This window comes from Sinocyclocheilus anshuiensis, unplaced genomic scaffold (genome assembly GCF_001515605.1).
Source record: "Sinocyclocheilus anshuiensis isolate Anshui unplaced genomic scaffold, SAMN03320099.WGS_v1.1 scaffold122, whole genome shotgun sequence".
NCBI lineage: Eukaryota > Metazoa > Chordata > Actinopteri > Cypriniformes > Cyprinidae > Sinocyclocheilus > Sinocyclocheilus anshuiensis.
The window spans coordinates 538753-553151 of NW_015544153.1; the positions used below are offsets into that span (position 1 = coordinate 538753).

General features: G+C 37.4%; 2 protein-coding genes across 4 annotated transcripts in view; both read left to right on the forward strand.

Moving 5' to 3' along the window:
* Positions 1-5237: 5237 nt before the first annotated feature.
* LOC107695257 (diencephalon/mesencephalon homeobox protein 1-like) lies at positions 5238-8241 on the forward strand. Its single transcript, XM_016495071.1, has 5 exons — positions 5238-5407; positions 5507-5686; positions 6612-6787; positions 6912-7215; positions 7971-8241. Exons 2-5 carry the CDS (start codon positions 5515-5517, stop codon positions 8117-8119), a joined length of 801 nt encoding a protein of 266 aa, XP_016350557.1. The 5' UTR covers positions 5238-5407; positions 5507-5514; the 3' UTR covers positions 8120-8241.
* Positions 8242-9527: 1286 nt separating this feature from the next.
* LOC107695259 (casein kinase I) overlaps positions 9528-14399 on the forward strand; it is a 40855-nt gene continuing 35983 nt past the window's right edge. The window contains exon 1 of one of the 3 annotated variants that reach the window (XM_016495073.1): positions 9528-9612. The gene's annotated coding sequence lies outside the window, so the exon portion shown is untranslated. Of the gene's footprint in view, positions 9731-14399 lie in introns of all 3 variants that reach the window. The other 2 variants (XM_016495072.1, XM_016495075.1) reach the window with 2 other exon arrangements.

The following is a 14399-nucleotide window of genomic DNA, read 5'->3' on the forward strand; positions in this document are numbered from 1 at the left end:
CAATATAACAAAGAGTGAAAAATTTAAGGGGGTCTGAATACTTTCCGTACCCACTGTATATATATATATATATAATATATATATATATTTTTTTTTTTGGAAACAACCTTTTTTGCTCCTGTTTTCCTAATAACTGGGTCTTCATCACCAAAAAAAACAAACCAAAAAAAAAACACATTTTAGTGTTATATATCCAACACTACTTTGACATTTTAAAAACTACAAAATCTTTGCTATATTTCAAGAGGGCATAGTTGGACCTTATTTAAAATAAGTTGTTCATGAGTTAACTGGGAGATAAACAGTTGGGATCAGTCCATTATCTGGGTAAACATCTGGTGCACGTTTTACTCCTGCAGTGCGTTTAGTTTTTTCTTGGAGTTTGATAGCTTTTGTTTGAGCGTTCAGAGGCTCTTTTGAGAATATCTCTGGGTGCCTCTTACTGGAGCTTAAACTGTGCCGCTGACCTCACGCTTCTGGACCCTCAGTGCGCAGGGTCAGAGGCCAAGTTCGCCACATCGATTTCCCCCATGAAGAAGTCTTTAGTCCCACAGCACTTCTCCTAAGGCCCCCCTCACACACTCCTGTCCACACAGAGCTGCCCGGAGAGCCAATTGTGCCGTGCTGGGAACGATCCGGCGAGTGTCCAAGGGGCCTCTTGGTTAAGCGGCTCTCTCTCAGATAACTGACAACTACAAAGCTCTCCTCTTGACAGGCACTTGTCAATACAAATTTCCACTATTGATAAGTCATTAAAGAAAGGCAGAGCATTCTGCTCCTCACTCCCAACATCTGTTAAACAGGACCTGTAAACAAAACCTCTCAAAAGGCTAAATGAACCCCCTCTGTCCTTCTCTAGAGCCCCCCTGTAGTTTTAAACCAATCCAAATCATATTAAAACTCTTTCAGTTAGCTGCAGCTTTAGAACCTCCATTGAGATAAAAGGTCCAATTCTGCTCATAAAAGCCATTCTAAAAGAGCAAAAGTTTCCTCATACTCAGAACTGAATTCTACTAGCACTCCAAACACTCAATAAAATTATTGTACAAACAAGATTTCTTAGGTTCCTGGGCTATATTTTTTTCTACATTTCACACTAAAATCTTTATCCTGGGTTATGTTTTTGGAGTTGTTACTGGAGTTATATTATTGGCATATCACACTGTACATTCGTAAATCCCAGGTTTGCGGTCTTATGAGCATATTTTTGATTGGACGAACACAGCAAGTGATCTATATATAACGACTTGTCTTGCATCATATAGTATGCGCCATCCAGTGGGTCTTGAGCAAGCATTTGGATCATAACTGTAATAATAAAATGATGTCGTCTTCATTTAACTTAACATGTTTTCCATCACTTCTGTATGACGCTAAAAACACCGTTCACGAAAGTTTCTGTGCAAATCTCATGAATATTTAATGAGACGAGCACTGTTCAGTTTTGCTGAGCAACTGCCCCTAATGTCCTAAAAGGGCCGTTTGCAGAGAATGTGTTTTTGCGTTCCACTGTGACTGCACGGATTTTCTTAATACGTTTGTTTTTCTAATATGTAAACATGCACTAGACGGACATGTTTGATGTGTTTGTCTTTTGCAGCATCTTGCGCATGACAGACTGATATAAAAATGTTAAAATAAGTAACTTTAAAAAAAAAACGCAGCTTGAGACCTTGCATTTTTTCAAGGGGAAAAAATATAGGGCCTAGAAACACGCTTTTTAGAAGTTGAACTTATTTTAACTTAAGCGCTAAGTTTCTAGAACGGTATTCCCCTTTTTTGGAAAAAACAAAAACAAAAACATGGACCAGAAAAAAAACAGGCTTTTTAAAAGTTGAGCTTAATTTAATTTTTCCACTGCATTCCACGTCATGCATGAAATGGTCAAACACATCCATCTAGCGCATGTTTATATAGAAAAACAATGGAAAATCAGCGCAGTGGAATGTAAAAACACATTCTGTGTGAACGGCCCCTAACACTGCATTGTTTCACCTTTAGCATTGCGATGTGGCCTTAACCCTTTAAATAAGCTGCTAACACTTTTCAAAAGATTACAAATTTAAAGTGGGACTCAAGAAGAAAAGAGTTAAATATGAAAGGCCCATACTTTGTGTACTAGGTGTTTCTAAATACTATACCAGTTCTTTATTTTTGACCTAAAGCAAAAAAGAAAGCAAAATCTGACGCTATTTTATGGTTTTGAAACTCTGAAATGAGTTTACTAGTTTGGCCTGTGTTTTTAATGCTGCTAATCTGTGTCTTTGTAAGTGGATCCACTAGCATACATCCTCTAAACCCCTTAAACTCTACAGACAGGGCATACACCTCCAAAGCTTGACTGTAGCTTGGCACTAAGACAAATGAATGGGTTTGCATCCAATTACACCTATGTAAATAAACATCTGAATGAGAAAATTCCAGATGCATCCACCACTTTGTGGTCTCCGAGTGGGTCGGGGTAAAGCCAAAACACAATTTTAGTGGGCTGGAGATGAAAACGGAGCTCTCATTACGGACTGAGCCGGAGTTATGAGGTGGGGATGGTGTGTGTTAGGGGTTAGGAGGGGGCTCTGTACTGGGGCGGTGGTTTTCGGGGAGGGGGTCACACACAACCAGCGTCTTTGTGTGGCTCTAATCCTCCCAGCCAACACAGCTTTGGCCAGGTTTCATCATGAAAGTGCCATGAAATAACTACTTTTTTTCTTAGCAGCAAATCTCCACTAATCCCGCAGGCTGAAGAGACAAAGGCTTCTGGGCTCTGAGCTCCAAGCTTTTAATGGGGTTCAGAGGCTGCTCAGCTAAGGTTCTTCTAAATGACTTATTTTGAGCGGACACTAATACAGCTTGACAGGCAAGAACATCGCAAAGGGAGAAAAAAACAGAGCCTTGAACACAGGGAGAAAAAGTTCAGCACAATTCCAAGATGGTTTGAAAGGTCAGTCGGGTGTGAAAATATCAGAAATGAGGAAAGTGTTGGTCTAGATGAGCTGTTGCCACTTGACAGCTGAAAAAGGAAGCCAAAAAGACTTAAAATGATGTAAAGCATAAAATCTCCAAGCTTTAAAAACATTTTACAACTGGCTTTATTCCACCAACAAATATTTATTTTAAAACATTTTTTGGCTCCCATCTGCAAACTTTTTAAAATTTATTTTTTTTTGGACTGATGCACAAATTGGAATCATTTGGAGACTGATAGAGGTGTAAATAGTTCTGGGATATATTTATAGTTGTATATATTCAGGTTAAATAAAGATATATGTAAGTTTAAGTACTGGAACAGTATCAAAACTTTCCCGTATTAAAATTCAAATTGTCTGGCTCAGAACATACTTGAGTGAGAGTTCAAAAATACAAAAGTTCCCACATTTAACTGTAATAAAAATAAATTGCTGAACATTAAATTCAGCAATAGTTGTTTGACACTGTTAGTTATATGTAGATGTTTTATAGATTGACTATATACAATTTTTTATTAGCTTTTAAATAATTACAGGAGACCGATTTCACTTGTTTGTAAGACAAACAATATAAATATGTAAATATATAGAAATATATCAAATATATTTTCTTAAATATTCGTGTCTATATATTCATATTCATGTCTATAATATTCAATATTAATGTCTCTTATGCCCACCAAGGCTTGTTTTATTTGATCAGAAAATGGTTTAAAAAAAAGTCATGTGAAGTATGAATACAGTATATATTAATATTTGTGCTGCTTAAATTAATATTTGTATTAATATTCATATTTTTGTGGAAATCGTAACAGCAACTGAAAAAACAGCATTTATTTGAAATCGAAATGTAACATTACATGTGTCTTTATCAATTTAATGTCCTTGCTGAATAAAAGTATTCATTTCTTTAAAAAAAAAATCTGAATGCATTTTTACTGTGAAACCTATTAAACAGACAAAACTAAAACTAAAGGAATAATCAAAGTGTTCATCAAGTAGCATATAGCTGCACTTGCATTTAATTAACATTCCCATTATAATCTACATAGTGAAAGACGTGTGTAAAGATATAAAGAGATCTTATTGTGCAAATCTGCTTTTCTAATAAAGACCGGAATTCCATGACTGTCTGAATACAAACAAACAAATCTTTCCAGCAGGAAAGTGAGCCAAATGTGAGGTGAAGCTTGTGTTTGTGTGCCAGTCTCATGCCAGTGTAGCCCAGCTTCTGTGCCTGCCTGCTGTTTTGGTTCTTGTGTTGTCCTCTGGGACACACACAGACACACACACACACAGACACACACACACACACACACACACACACACACACACACCCACCCACCAACCGAGAAGTGTGCAACTGCCCTGATACTCGTGGGAAACATAATCTAGCTCTCCACACGCATCGCCTTCCTGGCCCTGAGCTGCACAGTGTCAGGATTTAGCGGAATTTACATCTCTGAACCTCTTGAGCCGCTCCCAGCCGCTCGGATGCAGTTTTACTGAGGATGATCTGATCTGAGGTGACTGAGGTTTCAGCTGGAGCTAAACTGCTGCTTGTGAGTGTTGAGAGATGGATGATGGGATAATGACAAGGAGTAACATTCAGTTTACTTCATAACTGTCTCATTGCATAATTACAACTAATTTTGACACCACCGGCTGCAAATTGCTTTATTTATACCACGTGTCTTTCATTTTATTGAGTATTCTATTTATTTTCAAATGCTAATAGCTTAAATCCTTCTCTTTTTTTGAGAGAGAGAGAGGATTTGAACAGAAGGAAAGATTTCTGGTACAATAGCCCTAAGAAATTACCTAATAGGCCACTTCCAGAGTGCATTCTCTAGCTGACATTTTCTGGGCAAAATATGGGTCCAGTTAGCAAAACAAACCAGCCAAGCAAACACCCACCCTTGGAGTTAATACTAACAAAAGCTGGGGAACGGTGGAGAAAGAAGGAAGAGAACAACGGACAATCAAAGGCTGTTATTTTAATCTGCCCAACCCCAGAGATTAGCCGACCACATTGTTTTAATTGTTTTAAAGGGGGGAGCACAATGCCCGCTCATTGAAGGGAGATGCTTTGCCTAAATCTCCCAAGTTCAATAGTTTCAAAAACCCCAAATCCCCCTTTCTCTCCCTCATCCCACTTAATCCAGGCTAATACCTTTCTTTCCATTGGCTAATGGTTGAAGGAAGCTGAAGTTAATGCCTCTTAAATAGTGGAAACTGAGCTGGAGAGGACCTAAACCAATGTGAACGTGGAGCATTACAGGTCTGCCTTGCCTAAAGAAACCTTATTGTAATATTTTTGGGGATTTTAGCATCTTCTGTGAAATGTTTCCTTGGGATTTTGGTATCATATGAGTAAAAAAAAATAATCTGGGTAAATGTTTTTTGTAACTGATCATCATTCCACAGTTCACTGGAGGTCGTAAGTAAGTGTTCATTATGTTGTTTATTTATTGGACGTGTTTAATGAAACATTGAATTTATCATTTTATTTTAAATCATACTCACGTATTTTATCCTCTCAGTCAGCAGAATGAATTCTGTATATTTCTGTGGACCAAGAAACGGCCAGGGGCCTTTTCAATTGCAACGCGTCAACTCGTTAATTCACGAGGCTCACCAGCAGATGGCGCAGCAGTATCAGCTTCACACAGCGGCCAGTCCGGCGTCTATGCAGACTTTCACAGTGGCGGAGCGCCTGGCAGGTGAGAGGCCGCTTAACTTTTGAGGCTCAAAATATGAATTAAGTAGGCTACAGGATAAATGCAGCATTTGTAAAATCGTAACTTCTGATTCCTCACTTTACATTAGTCTTCATATTATAGGCTTTGCGTTGGTTTTGAATAATTACAAATTAAAAACCTGTCTAATAAGTTTATTAGCCTATATGTTCACGCTTTTTTAAGTTTTAACATTAAGGGAAAAAACATAATAATAAAACATAAAAGTATTTTTTAATAAATATGCCTGCTTTATTATTTTTTAACTATTTATGTTTTAATTTACATTTATTTGCTTAATAATAAAGTAATGTACAAAAGTTGACCAAAAAATAGTGCACCTAAAAAAGTTAAATCATAATGCTTATTTGTTTTTCATTTTTTACAATTGTTTCCATGATTTTTTTATGCGGACACTTTTGAGCCCTATTTAGCTTGTGTTACATGCATAATGTTTCATGTGCAGTGTTACCTTAGTGTCACTGAGATATTATGTTAGGTTTAGTAATATTTTGAATCAGTTTTTATTTTTATATTTTCCATTTTCATTTTCATTTTCTTCAAAGTTTTAGTCATTTTGTCGTGTTTGTATTTTTTCCCATTGTTAGTAGCTTTTAAATATGTCTATATAGTTATTTTTATTATTTTTTTGTACAAGTTTTCTTTCAGTTTTAGTTTTAGTTATTTAAGTACATCAAGTTAAATGGAATTCAAATTAAAAATATGATCTTGTCAACTAGCTGAAATAAAAGTTTTTGAATATTTAATTTTTTTTCAGATGATGATTATTTTATTTCAAGTAACGAAAATCTTTTTAATAGTTTTAATTTTACTTTCAATTTTAGTTGACTATAATAACCCTGGCATCATGAAATGAATTAAGCAAGTAATAAATATCTCCTTCATTTAGAACTCATCCTTGAGGCACGCTACGGGAACCAGCAAAAGCAGCGTCGCAGTCGCACCGCCTTCAGTGTATCCCAGTTACAAGCGCTCGAAAAGGCCTTTCAGCAAACCCAGTATCCAGATGTGGGCATGAGAGAGAGACTAGCAGTCTGCATCAACCTCCCGGAGGCCCGTATCCAGGTGAGAGCCATTGGAACATCTGCAGTGTCCAACAAGCAAAACAGTTCTAAATATTAGAATACATTTACAATATAGAAAGTGCTATACCGAAAACATCTTAAATGAACAAAACGTGTTTTTTCAGGTGTGGTTCAAAAACAGACGTGCCAAATATAGAAAAGGTCAACGCTTTGCACCCCTTTCCAAAGAAGAAAGCCAAATGCATCGTCCTGCTACTAAACAACGGAAAGAATTGGTGAAGAACCAGAAGAAAGGCTCCAATTCAAAATCTCAATCCTCTATTAGGGAAAACAACACCATTCCTTCCTCATCGGACTCTATTCGCCTTCATTCCCACCCCAGACTACACTCCTCTGCTGTTCTTCCATTTATTACTGGAGAACACTACCAACAACCAATGCCTCATGCACTTGGGCTGCTGTCTGCAGGTCTTCCTTTCTCTCCTACATATTTGCCTATAATACAACAGCAGCACAGCACAAATTGAAAATTTACAAATTACAAAATGGGCCTTAATGGGGAAAAGATATGCATTTTCTCTATGTAACATATAAAAAAATAGATCTGTTATCCAGCTAAAAAAAAAAAAGTGAGATATAAAATTTCTTAAAATATAATCGTTTTCTCAGTAATTTGTATTTTTGACAATGGACTCGAGGCAGAAACCTAATCTCTTCTGTCACAGCCTTGTCAATCTCCAGCTTTCCCATTAACTTTTCAAGGTATCACCATAAACATTTACACATCCTTGTTCAAATTAACCGAGTCCTGGTAAATTCTTTCTCAAAAGATGACTCCAGTATTTCCAGTAAAGAACCCCTCAAACTGTTGATCCAGACAAAACATTTGAGTTGTTCTCCAGGTGGGGACGGTAGGGAGCTTCGGTTGCGCGCGATAGCACAGCCGCATGACACGCTTGGAGGTGGGGGGCGTGGAGGAAGGAAGATGGCGGCAGGATCACGAGGAACGGAGTGGGGCGTCATGGCGAAAGAAAGCAGCCGTGGAGGGGGCTCCAATTCAAAATCTCAATCCTCTATTAGGGAAAACAACACCATTCCTTCCTCATCGGACTCTATTCGCCTTCATTCCCACCCCAGACTACACTCCTCTGCTGTTCTTCCATTTATTACTGGAGAACACTACCAACAACCAATGCCTCATGCACTTGGGCTGCTGTCTGCAGGTCTTCCTTTCTCTCCTACATATTTGCCTATAATACAACAGCAGCACAGCACAGCCGTCAATGTCGTGCCATTGGGGAAATGCAACAATCTCATCCTTCAGTCTGCCTGTCAATCTAAATCCATGGTTGACCACCACTTGGACATGTAACCATACCAGCAACCAATAAACCCCACTGAGCCAGTTGTCCTCATTAGGATGTGAAGAGGGAACAGGTGTTCCTGTGCCCTTCCCCCCACCACAACACTGTAACTTTTACTCTCAGAATAACAGAAGGGTTTGGATTTTGATCGTTTTCTGTAACTTTCATTAAGTGGTTTTGATTGCATTTGTACAAACTGGCTTATTTTGTGAACTTGTCATGCTCCGTTTTGCATAGCTTAGAGCATTGTTGAGAAAACTGTTGTGTTGCACATACATATTTGAGCACTTTGTAGATTTTTATGAACATTTGATCATTCGGAATACAAATAAACATGAAAAACATCTGAATCAGTATATAACTGTGTGAACTTGCATCATGACTTCTGTGTAATCTAATTCTGGGATTGCACATTTGGTCTTTATAATTTATGTCACTGCAATAAATAATTTTGTCAAATGTGGAGAGTTCTCAGCAGCATTAACATTTAAGTAGCAAAAGCTTATTTTTTGTGTGTACTTGTACATTCTCATTTATAGCTACAGTAAATGTAAGCCCATGATTCGTTCATTTTTATATGAATGAAAGCCACAGTTATCCATCACTGAAGGTGTTTACATGTTATGGTCATATTTTGATTATCAAAGCATAATGTAAATCAGTTTGTCATAACTAGCTTAAGCCAACTGTCTGATTTCTGTAAGTCAGAAAAAGACTGCGGACATATGCCTGTATTAATCAATATTTTGGCTCATGTAAACACCTTCAAAATATTCCCATAACTAAATATTAATTTCTATGATATTAAATACAGACAGGTGATATTAGATACAGACAGTGGTACAGACACTTACTAAAAATACAAAAACATTTACTGTACAAACACTAAGCAACTTCATTGTCTATATTTGTAAGAGTTTAATGAACTACATTATACAATGACGCAACCAGTGTGCTATTAAGAGGACACAAATGAGAATTTATAAGTTGAATCACTGTAATAAATGGCAAGATAAAGCATTTACTTCCAGAAGAGAAAAACAGGTATTGAATTTCCATGTTCATATTTTAAACAAATGTATTTTAGGCTACATGTCATTATTTATTAGATATATAACACGTTATGATGGTATGTACAGCATATGAAAGAGAAAGAGATCGACTTAAGATGAATTACAATCCTTAGGAGTTAAAGAATTTTCATTAAGTAGTATCCTGAATGATGGTCCAAATGCAGGAAAACAAATAAGTGCAGTCATGAGATTTCTTAAGAATTGTGGAATAATGAACAGAATTTAAGATTTAGGTGAGTACATTCTCTTCACACTCCATCACAGTAGGTGGCGGTATGCACCTATGAAGTTGGTTCGCAACCCGCCATAAAACCAAAAGAAGAAGAAGAAGCACAGCCGCATATTCACCAATCTATCTACGCACTTTTGAGAACGTATCCACAGCAATGGGAGTGTCGGGTGACGCCGGAGCTTCGCTCACCGAAACGGTAGGCTTAAAGAGACAACAGCGAAGCCGGGCAGGTCTTTAGTGGGAAATTAAATCACTTTTAAGAGCTTAAATAAAGGACCATGTCGCGGCGTACTACATAGGGAACTCAAACGCAGGTAAAAACATTTTTATGTTTCCTAAGGAAAAACATTCCCCTGCTCGTTTTAATCGAAAGACTGAAAGGTTCCCTGCTAAACGGCTAATGTGATGTTAGCCTAGCCGGTGGGTTGCTAAGCTAGTTTATTTGTGTAGGATTATTGTCATGTTTCTCTAACAAGGCTTGGAGTTGTTTAGCTGGTTTGTCGGAATTTTATTCCGTTTTCAGATAGGAGAGGGAATATATTTTGCTTTAGTTGTAAACCAAAATACATTTGGACATGTATTTAGTTCATATTTGACGGTTCAGCTAGACAGACACTAATTTAAGGACTTTTTTAAGCCACTAGCCAAGAAGACGGCTCCAAAAAATAGACTGAATGCCTTCAAAGACATATTTACTGTTATAGACGTGTTGAAGTGTGTATTTTTTGCTAGGCCAGAATAGGAAGCTTTCTAGGATTGACACTTCATTATGAAATAAAACATTTATGGACGGATGAGACACCCTTTCAGTGACAGGATTGATATAAATGTATTTTGTTTGACATTTTAGACGTGCACAACTGATTTAGAAAGCTCTTATGTCAAGCGCGTTATCGGCAATTAAATCATCTATGTAATTTAAAAACATTAAGGTATTAAACTCACGAGTAGGTGAGGTTTAATGTGGCTTAATTTTGGACAGATGTTATAAACTATGATTTACATTTCAAAATAGAGTTGTGCCCAATTCTAGTCAGTTATCAGACTAGAAGGGTGTCAGACAGCAAACAAGAGGTGTGTTAAACTGTATCTCACAGTTAAACAAGGCTAAACAAATTAGTATGGAAAATCACACTGTGCTTAAGGAAATAAATGACCAGGCAGCTCTCTTTCTCGCTCTTTGTCTCTCATGCCCAAATCAACACCACACAAGGCCTTATAGATCACCACAGAAGCAGTTTTATAGCACCAGCTTCTCTCTTTTGCCCATCTGAGAAAGTAGAAGTAGATGTCTTGGTTTTTACACAGCCTCTAACACTTGCATATTTCCTGTTTGAAAGCTAAAACACAAAGTGCTGTCTAAGTTGAAACCTAGTTTCTTTCTGCTTTGAAATAAGTTGTAAATGGGTTGTTAGCTGGCTTATCTCCTCATCTTTTAGGCAGAGTGACTCAAAACAGCTGTGAGCACTAACTTGGCATCCACTATTAATTAGTCAGGCAGTTTTAATTCCAGATTATATGGTATTATGGTCATCATTTTGGCTTTGTCTGATGAATTTTTGCATCAGGTGTTTTTTTATGATGATGTTCCTGTGTTATCTTTGAGATTCATCCCTTAATCTGTTGTATATCTTTCTCTAAATATGAAACTGAAGCCAGAGTCAGTCAGTATCTGCAATGTGCATCTTAGTTAAACATCATTCAAGCACTGATAAGATGTTTCTCATCTAAGTAGTAGATGGAAACATACCCCATAATCATTACAGTAGTTCTTGTCCACAGATGTTGTAATTATATCTGATCCCTTTTTGGCTGTTGCCTTGTGGCATGGTTTTCCATTTTGCCATTGTATGAGCATATAATCAGCATTTTTATGGTACCGTGTGGAGTTGTGACCAACAGGCATCGGAATACACGACAGATTGCCAATCCTGACGAAACTGTCGCTTGAGGTTATTCCCATTTTCAGGCCATAGATGAAGATCATTATGGTGCTTGTTAAATGCCTTATGTAATCCAATGTTTATTATTCACCTTTGTGTAGCTTCTACAGTATGCAGTTAAGATGAAGTGTTTCCTGTAATGATTGATTTATATATTGAGAATTGATGCATAGGAATTCTTTCCTAAAGGGCTGTCCAGCACCCCAGTAACTGTTATAAAAGCTAAGCCGACACGATTGGTGATGCATTTATTTTGCTGAATGACAGGTCACCATTTTTCATAATTCGTTTTGCACAGGCTAACGTATTATAATTTCCTTGGACTAGAAAAATGAGCCGTGCACTAATAATCTAATGCATTGAAGCTCTGACACATTTGTCACTTGCTGAACAAACAAAGCCTTGGATGTTGAAATTAAGTGGTGAAAATCCCCCCCAGTAAAGTGTCAAAGATGTTTTCCTGCTGAGCTGATTGTATATTGCTCATCAGCTCTGGTCTGGTATCCTTTTACAGTCAGTCAGGCTGCCATTGATCGTTTTAAGTGCATTTTCTGAAGGAAAGCACAGCCGTCTTTCCAATAGTTCTTGCATTACCTGCTCCGACTTTCTTTTCCATTTGCATTAACAGCAGTGCTAACCCTGGATGGGAGAGGGGGTGGTGTGCAACAGAGATCTCTGACCTTCTACACCGCTTCCCCGCTCCATTATCAACCGCACAGGTGTCGTCAAAGTTCCTGTTGGAATTGGAAACTGATACGGGCACTGATAGGCTTGTAATTCTCAAACGGTCTGTTCTCCACACTTTGAAAAAAATCTCATGACTTGGAGGCAGACCAGCAAAATCTGTTAGTGAAGTCATAAATGGGCTCCTATTGCTTAGATTGCCAAAACTTTGACTCTGTGATTCTCATCCATTTGTGTCTTTTCATCCATTGAGGATGCATTCCCATCATATCTAGTATGCAGTGCTTTGTTTATTGCTATTATCGATTAAGGTCTCAAGTCTCAATTTATTTAAAAAGCACAATTAAAAACAACTAAAGTTGACTAGGGCTGAAGCTATCGAATATTTTAGTAATCAAGTATTCTGCCGAAAATTCCATCGATTAATCGAGTAATCGGATAAGAAGAACTTTTTCTTTATTAAAGAGCAATACTAAATATACAAGAGAAAATAGGACAGGTCTCTTAAAACGAACAAGTAATTTGTTTCCTTTTTAGAAAAATGACAATTTTTATTGCTGAAATTGCATATATTAATAACTGTGAAAACTAATCCCATTTAGTGCATTTAATTGCCATATTACATTCAAAATGCAAATACAAATATATAAAAATATAAAAATCAATTTCAAATTACTTTAAAAAAGGTAAACATAGTATAACCAAAAACTAAAACATAAATCAGAATAATAGTAATAAAAATAATAATAATAAAACCTAAACATTGTGCAACTTAACTTTCAAGTTTCAGCCTAACTACAGCTCAGGCATGACATAAGCCTTTACTGTCTTCTTAGAAGGCTTTGTGGCTTTTGTAAGAGGCAAAAATTAGTGGGCAGGAAGCTAACATGGAACAAAAACAAGAGTCCGTACACATAACATTTATTAACACATTTTTCAGCAACGTGAATTTAAAGTTATTTGGAGAATAAACCCTCTTTAAATGTCTCTCTGCATACTGGTGTGTGTGTGTGTGTGTGTCAGCGCGAGAGCGCCCTCTGGCCTTTGGATGGAGATTTACTGCTGATCTCAGAACCGTGCTTCACTGAAAGATACGCATGACAATCGCAGCTTCTGTCGAATCGGATCTCGATTCCATTCCGATTTATCTTGCAGCCCTAGTGTGTGTGTGTAATCCTTTAAAGGAGCATGTGGTTGCAAACACAGTGCTCTGTATGTAGTTACAGTAAATGGTAGGGATGCACCGAAATGAAAATTCTGGGCCGAAACCGAGAATTCTGGATGTGCTTGGTCGAAGAGCAGGATCGGCAAAGGACCTCAAGGCGGGATTCGAACTCGGGTCGCCATGAGCACATTTGCACTATATGTCGACGCACTAACCACAAGGCTATGGGCGCCGACGTTGTTGTTGTTTTTGACTAATTATAGTCAAAAGGTGACTATAATGGCAGAGGTGGTACCATCCTGATCATGTGCACACAATGTACCCACCCTTCAAGTGGCTGAAACAAACACTTTTTACACGCAACATATTTTAGGTGTTATAATAATTATAGCTATGATTAAAGAAAATGACAATTATAAAGTTATGTTTTTATTTTCTCTCGCCTAATGTTTTATTGTTATTTATTCTTAAAATAGCCTTATGAAATGTTTTCTTTTTCCTCAGAAATTCTGTTTTGTGTATCTGGTTATCAACTGAAGGCATAAAATATCATTTATCTTTAAATTATTGAAAATTAAACTTTTTGGCAAACAAAGGGGATTTACTATTAAAATTAAAACATGGAAGAAATGTTCTGTGATCATTCCTTTAAAAATAAAGTTTTCATAACTTTAGTAGTACATTCTGCTGAACAATAGTAATACATTTCTGCTGCAATGTCTTCATATTAAACCAGACTTTTATTTTGACGGGTTTCCGTGAATACCTTTACATTTCTGTGTGTATATGATATGACGCTAGTTTTACTCAAATGAAACGGTCATGAAGTGACTCTCAGAGCAGTTCTGGAGTTGTTCGTGTGTTTATGTCCTCATTGCGACTGCAGACGCTGAAATCACAGCGAGCGTCACGCGCGCTTCAGTGTGTGTGTGGTAAAGGAAAACGTCGTGATGACGGCTGGAGAAGAGTGAAACCTGAACACTGCTGGGTGGCGTGGCATATATTTTCGGCGGCCGAAAATTCAGTGCATCCCTAGTAAATGGACTAAACGATTCTTCGAAGCACATGTGGCCAAGTATGGTGACGCATACTTGGAATTAGCGCTCTGCATTTAACCCATTGTAAGTGCACACACACAGCAGTGAACACACACACACACACACACACACAAACACACCGTGCACACACCCC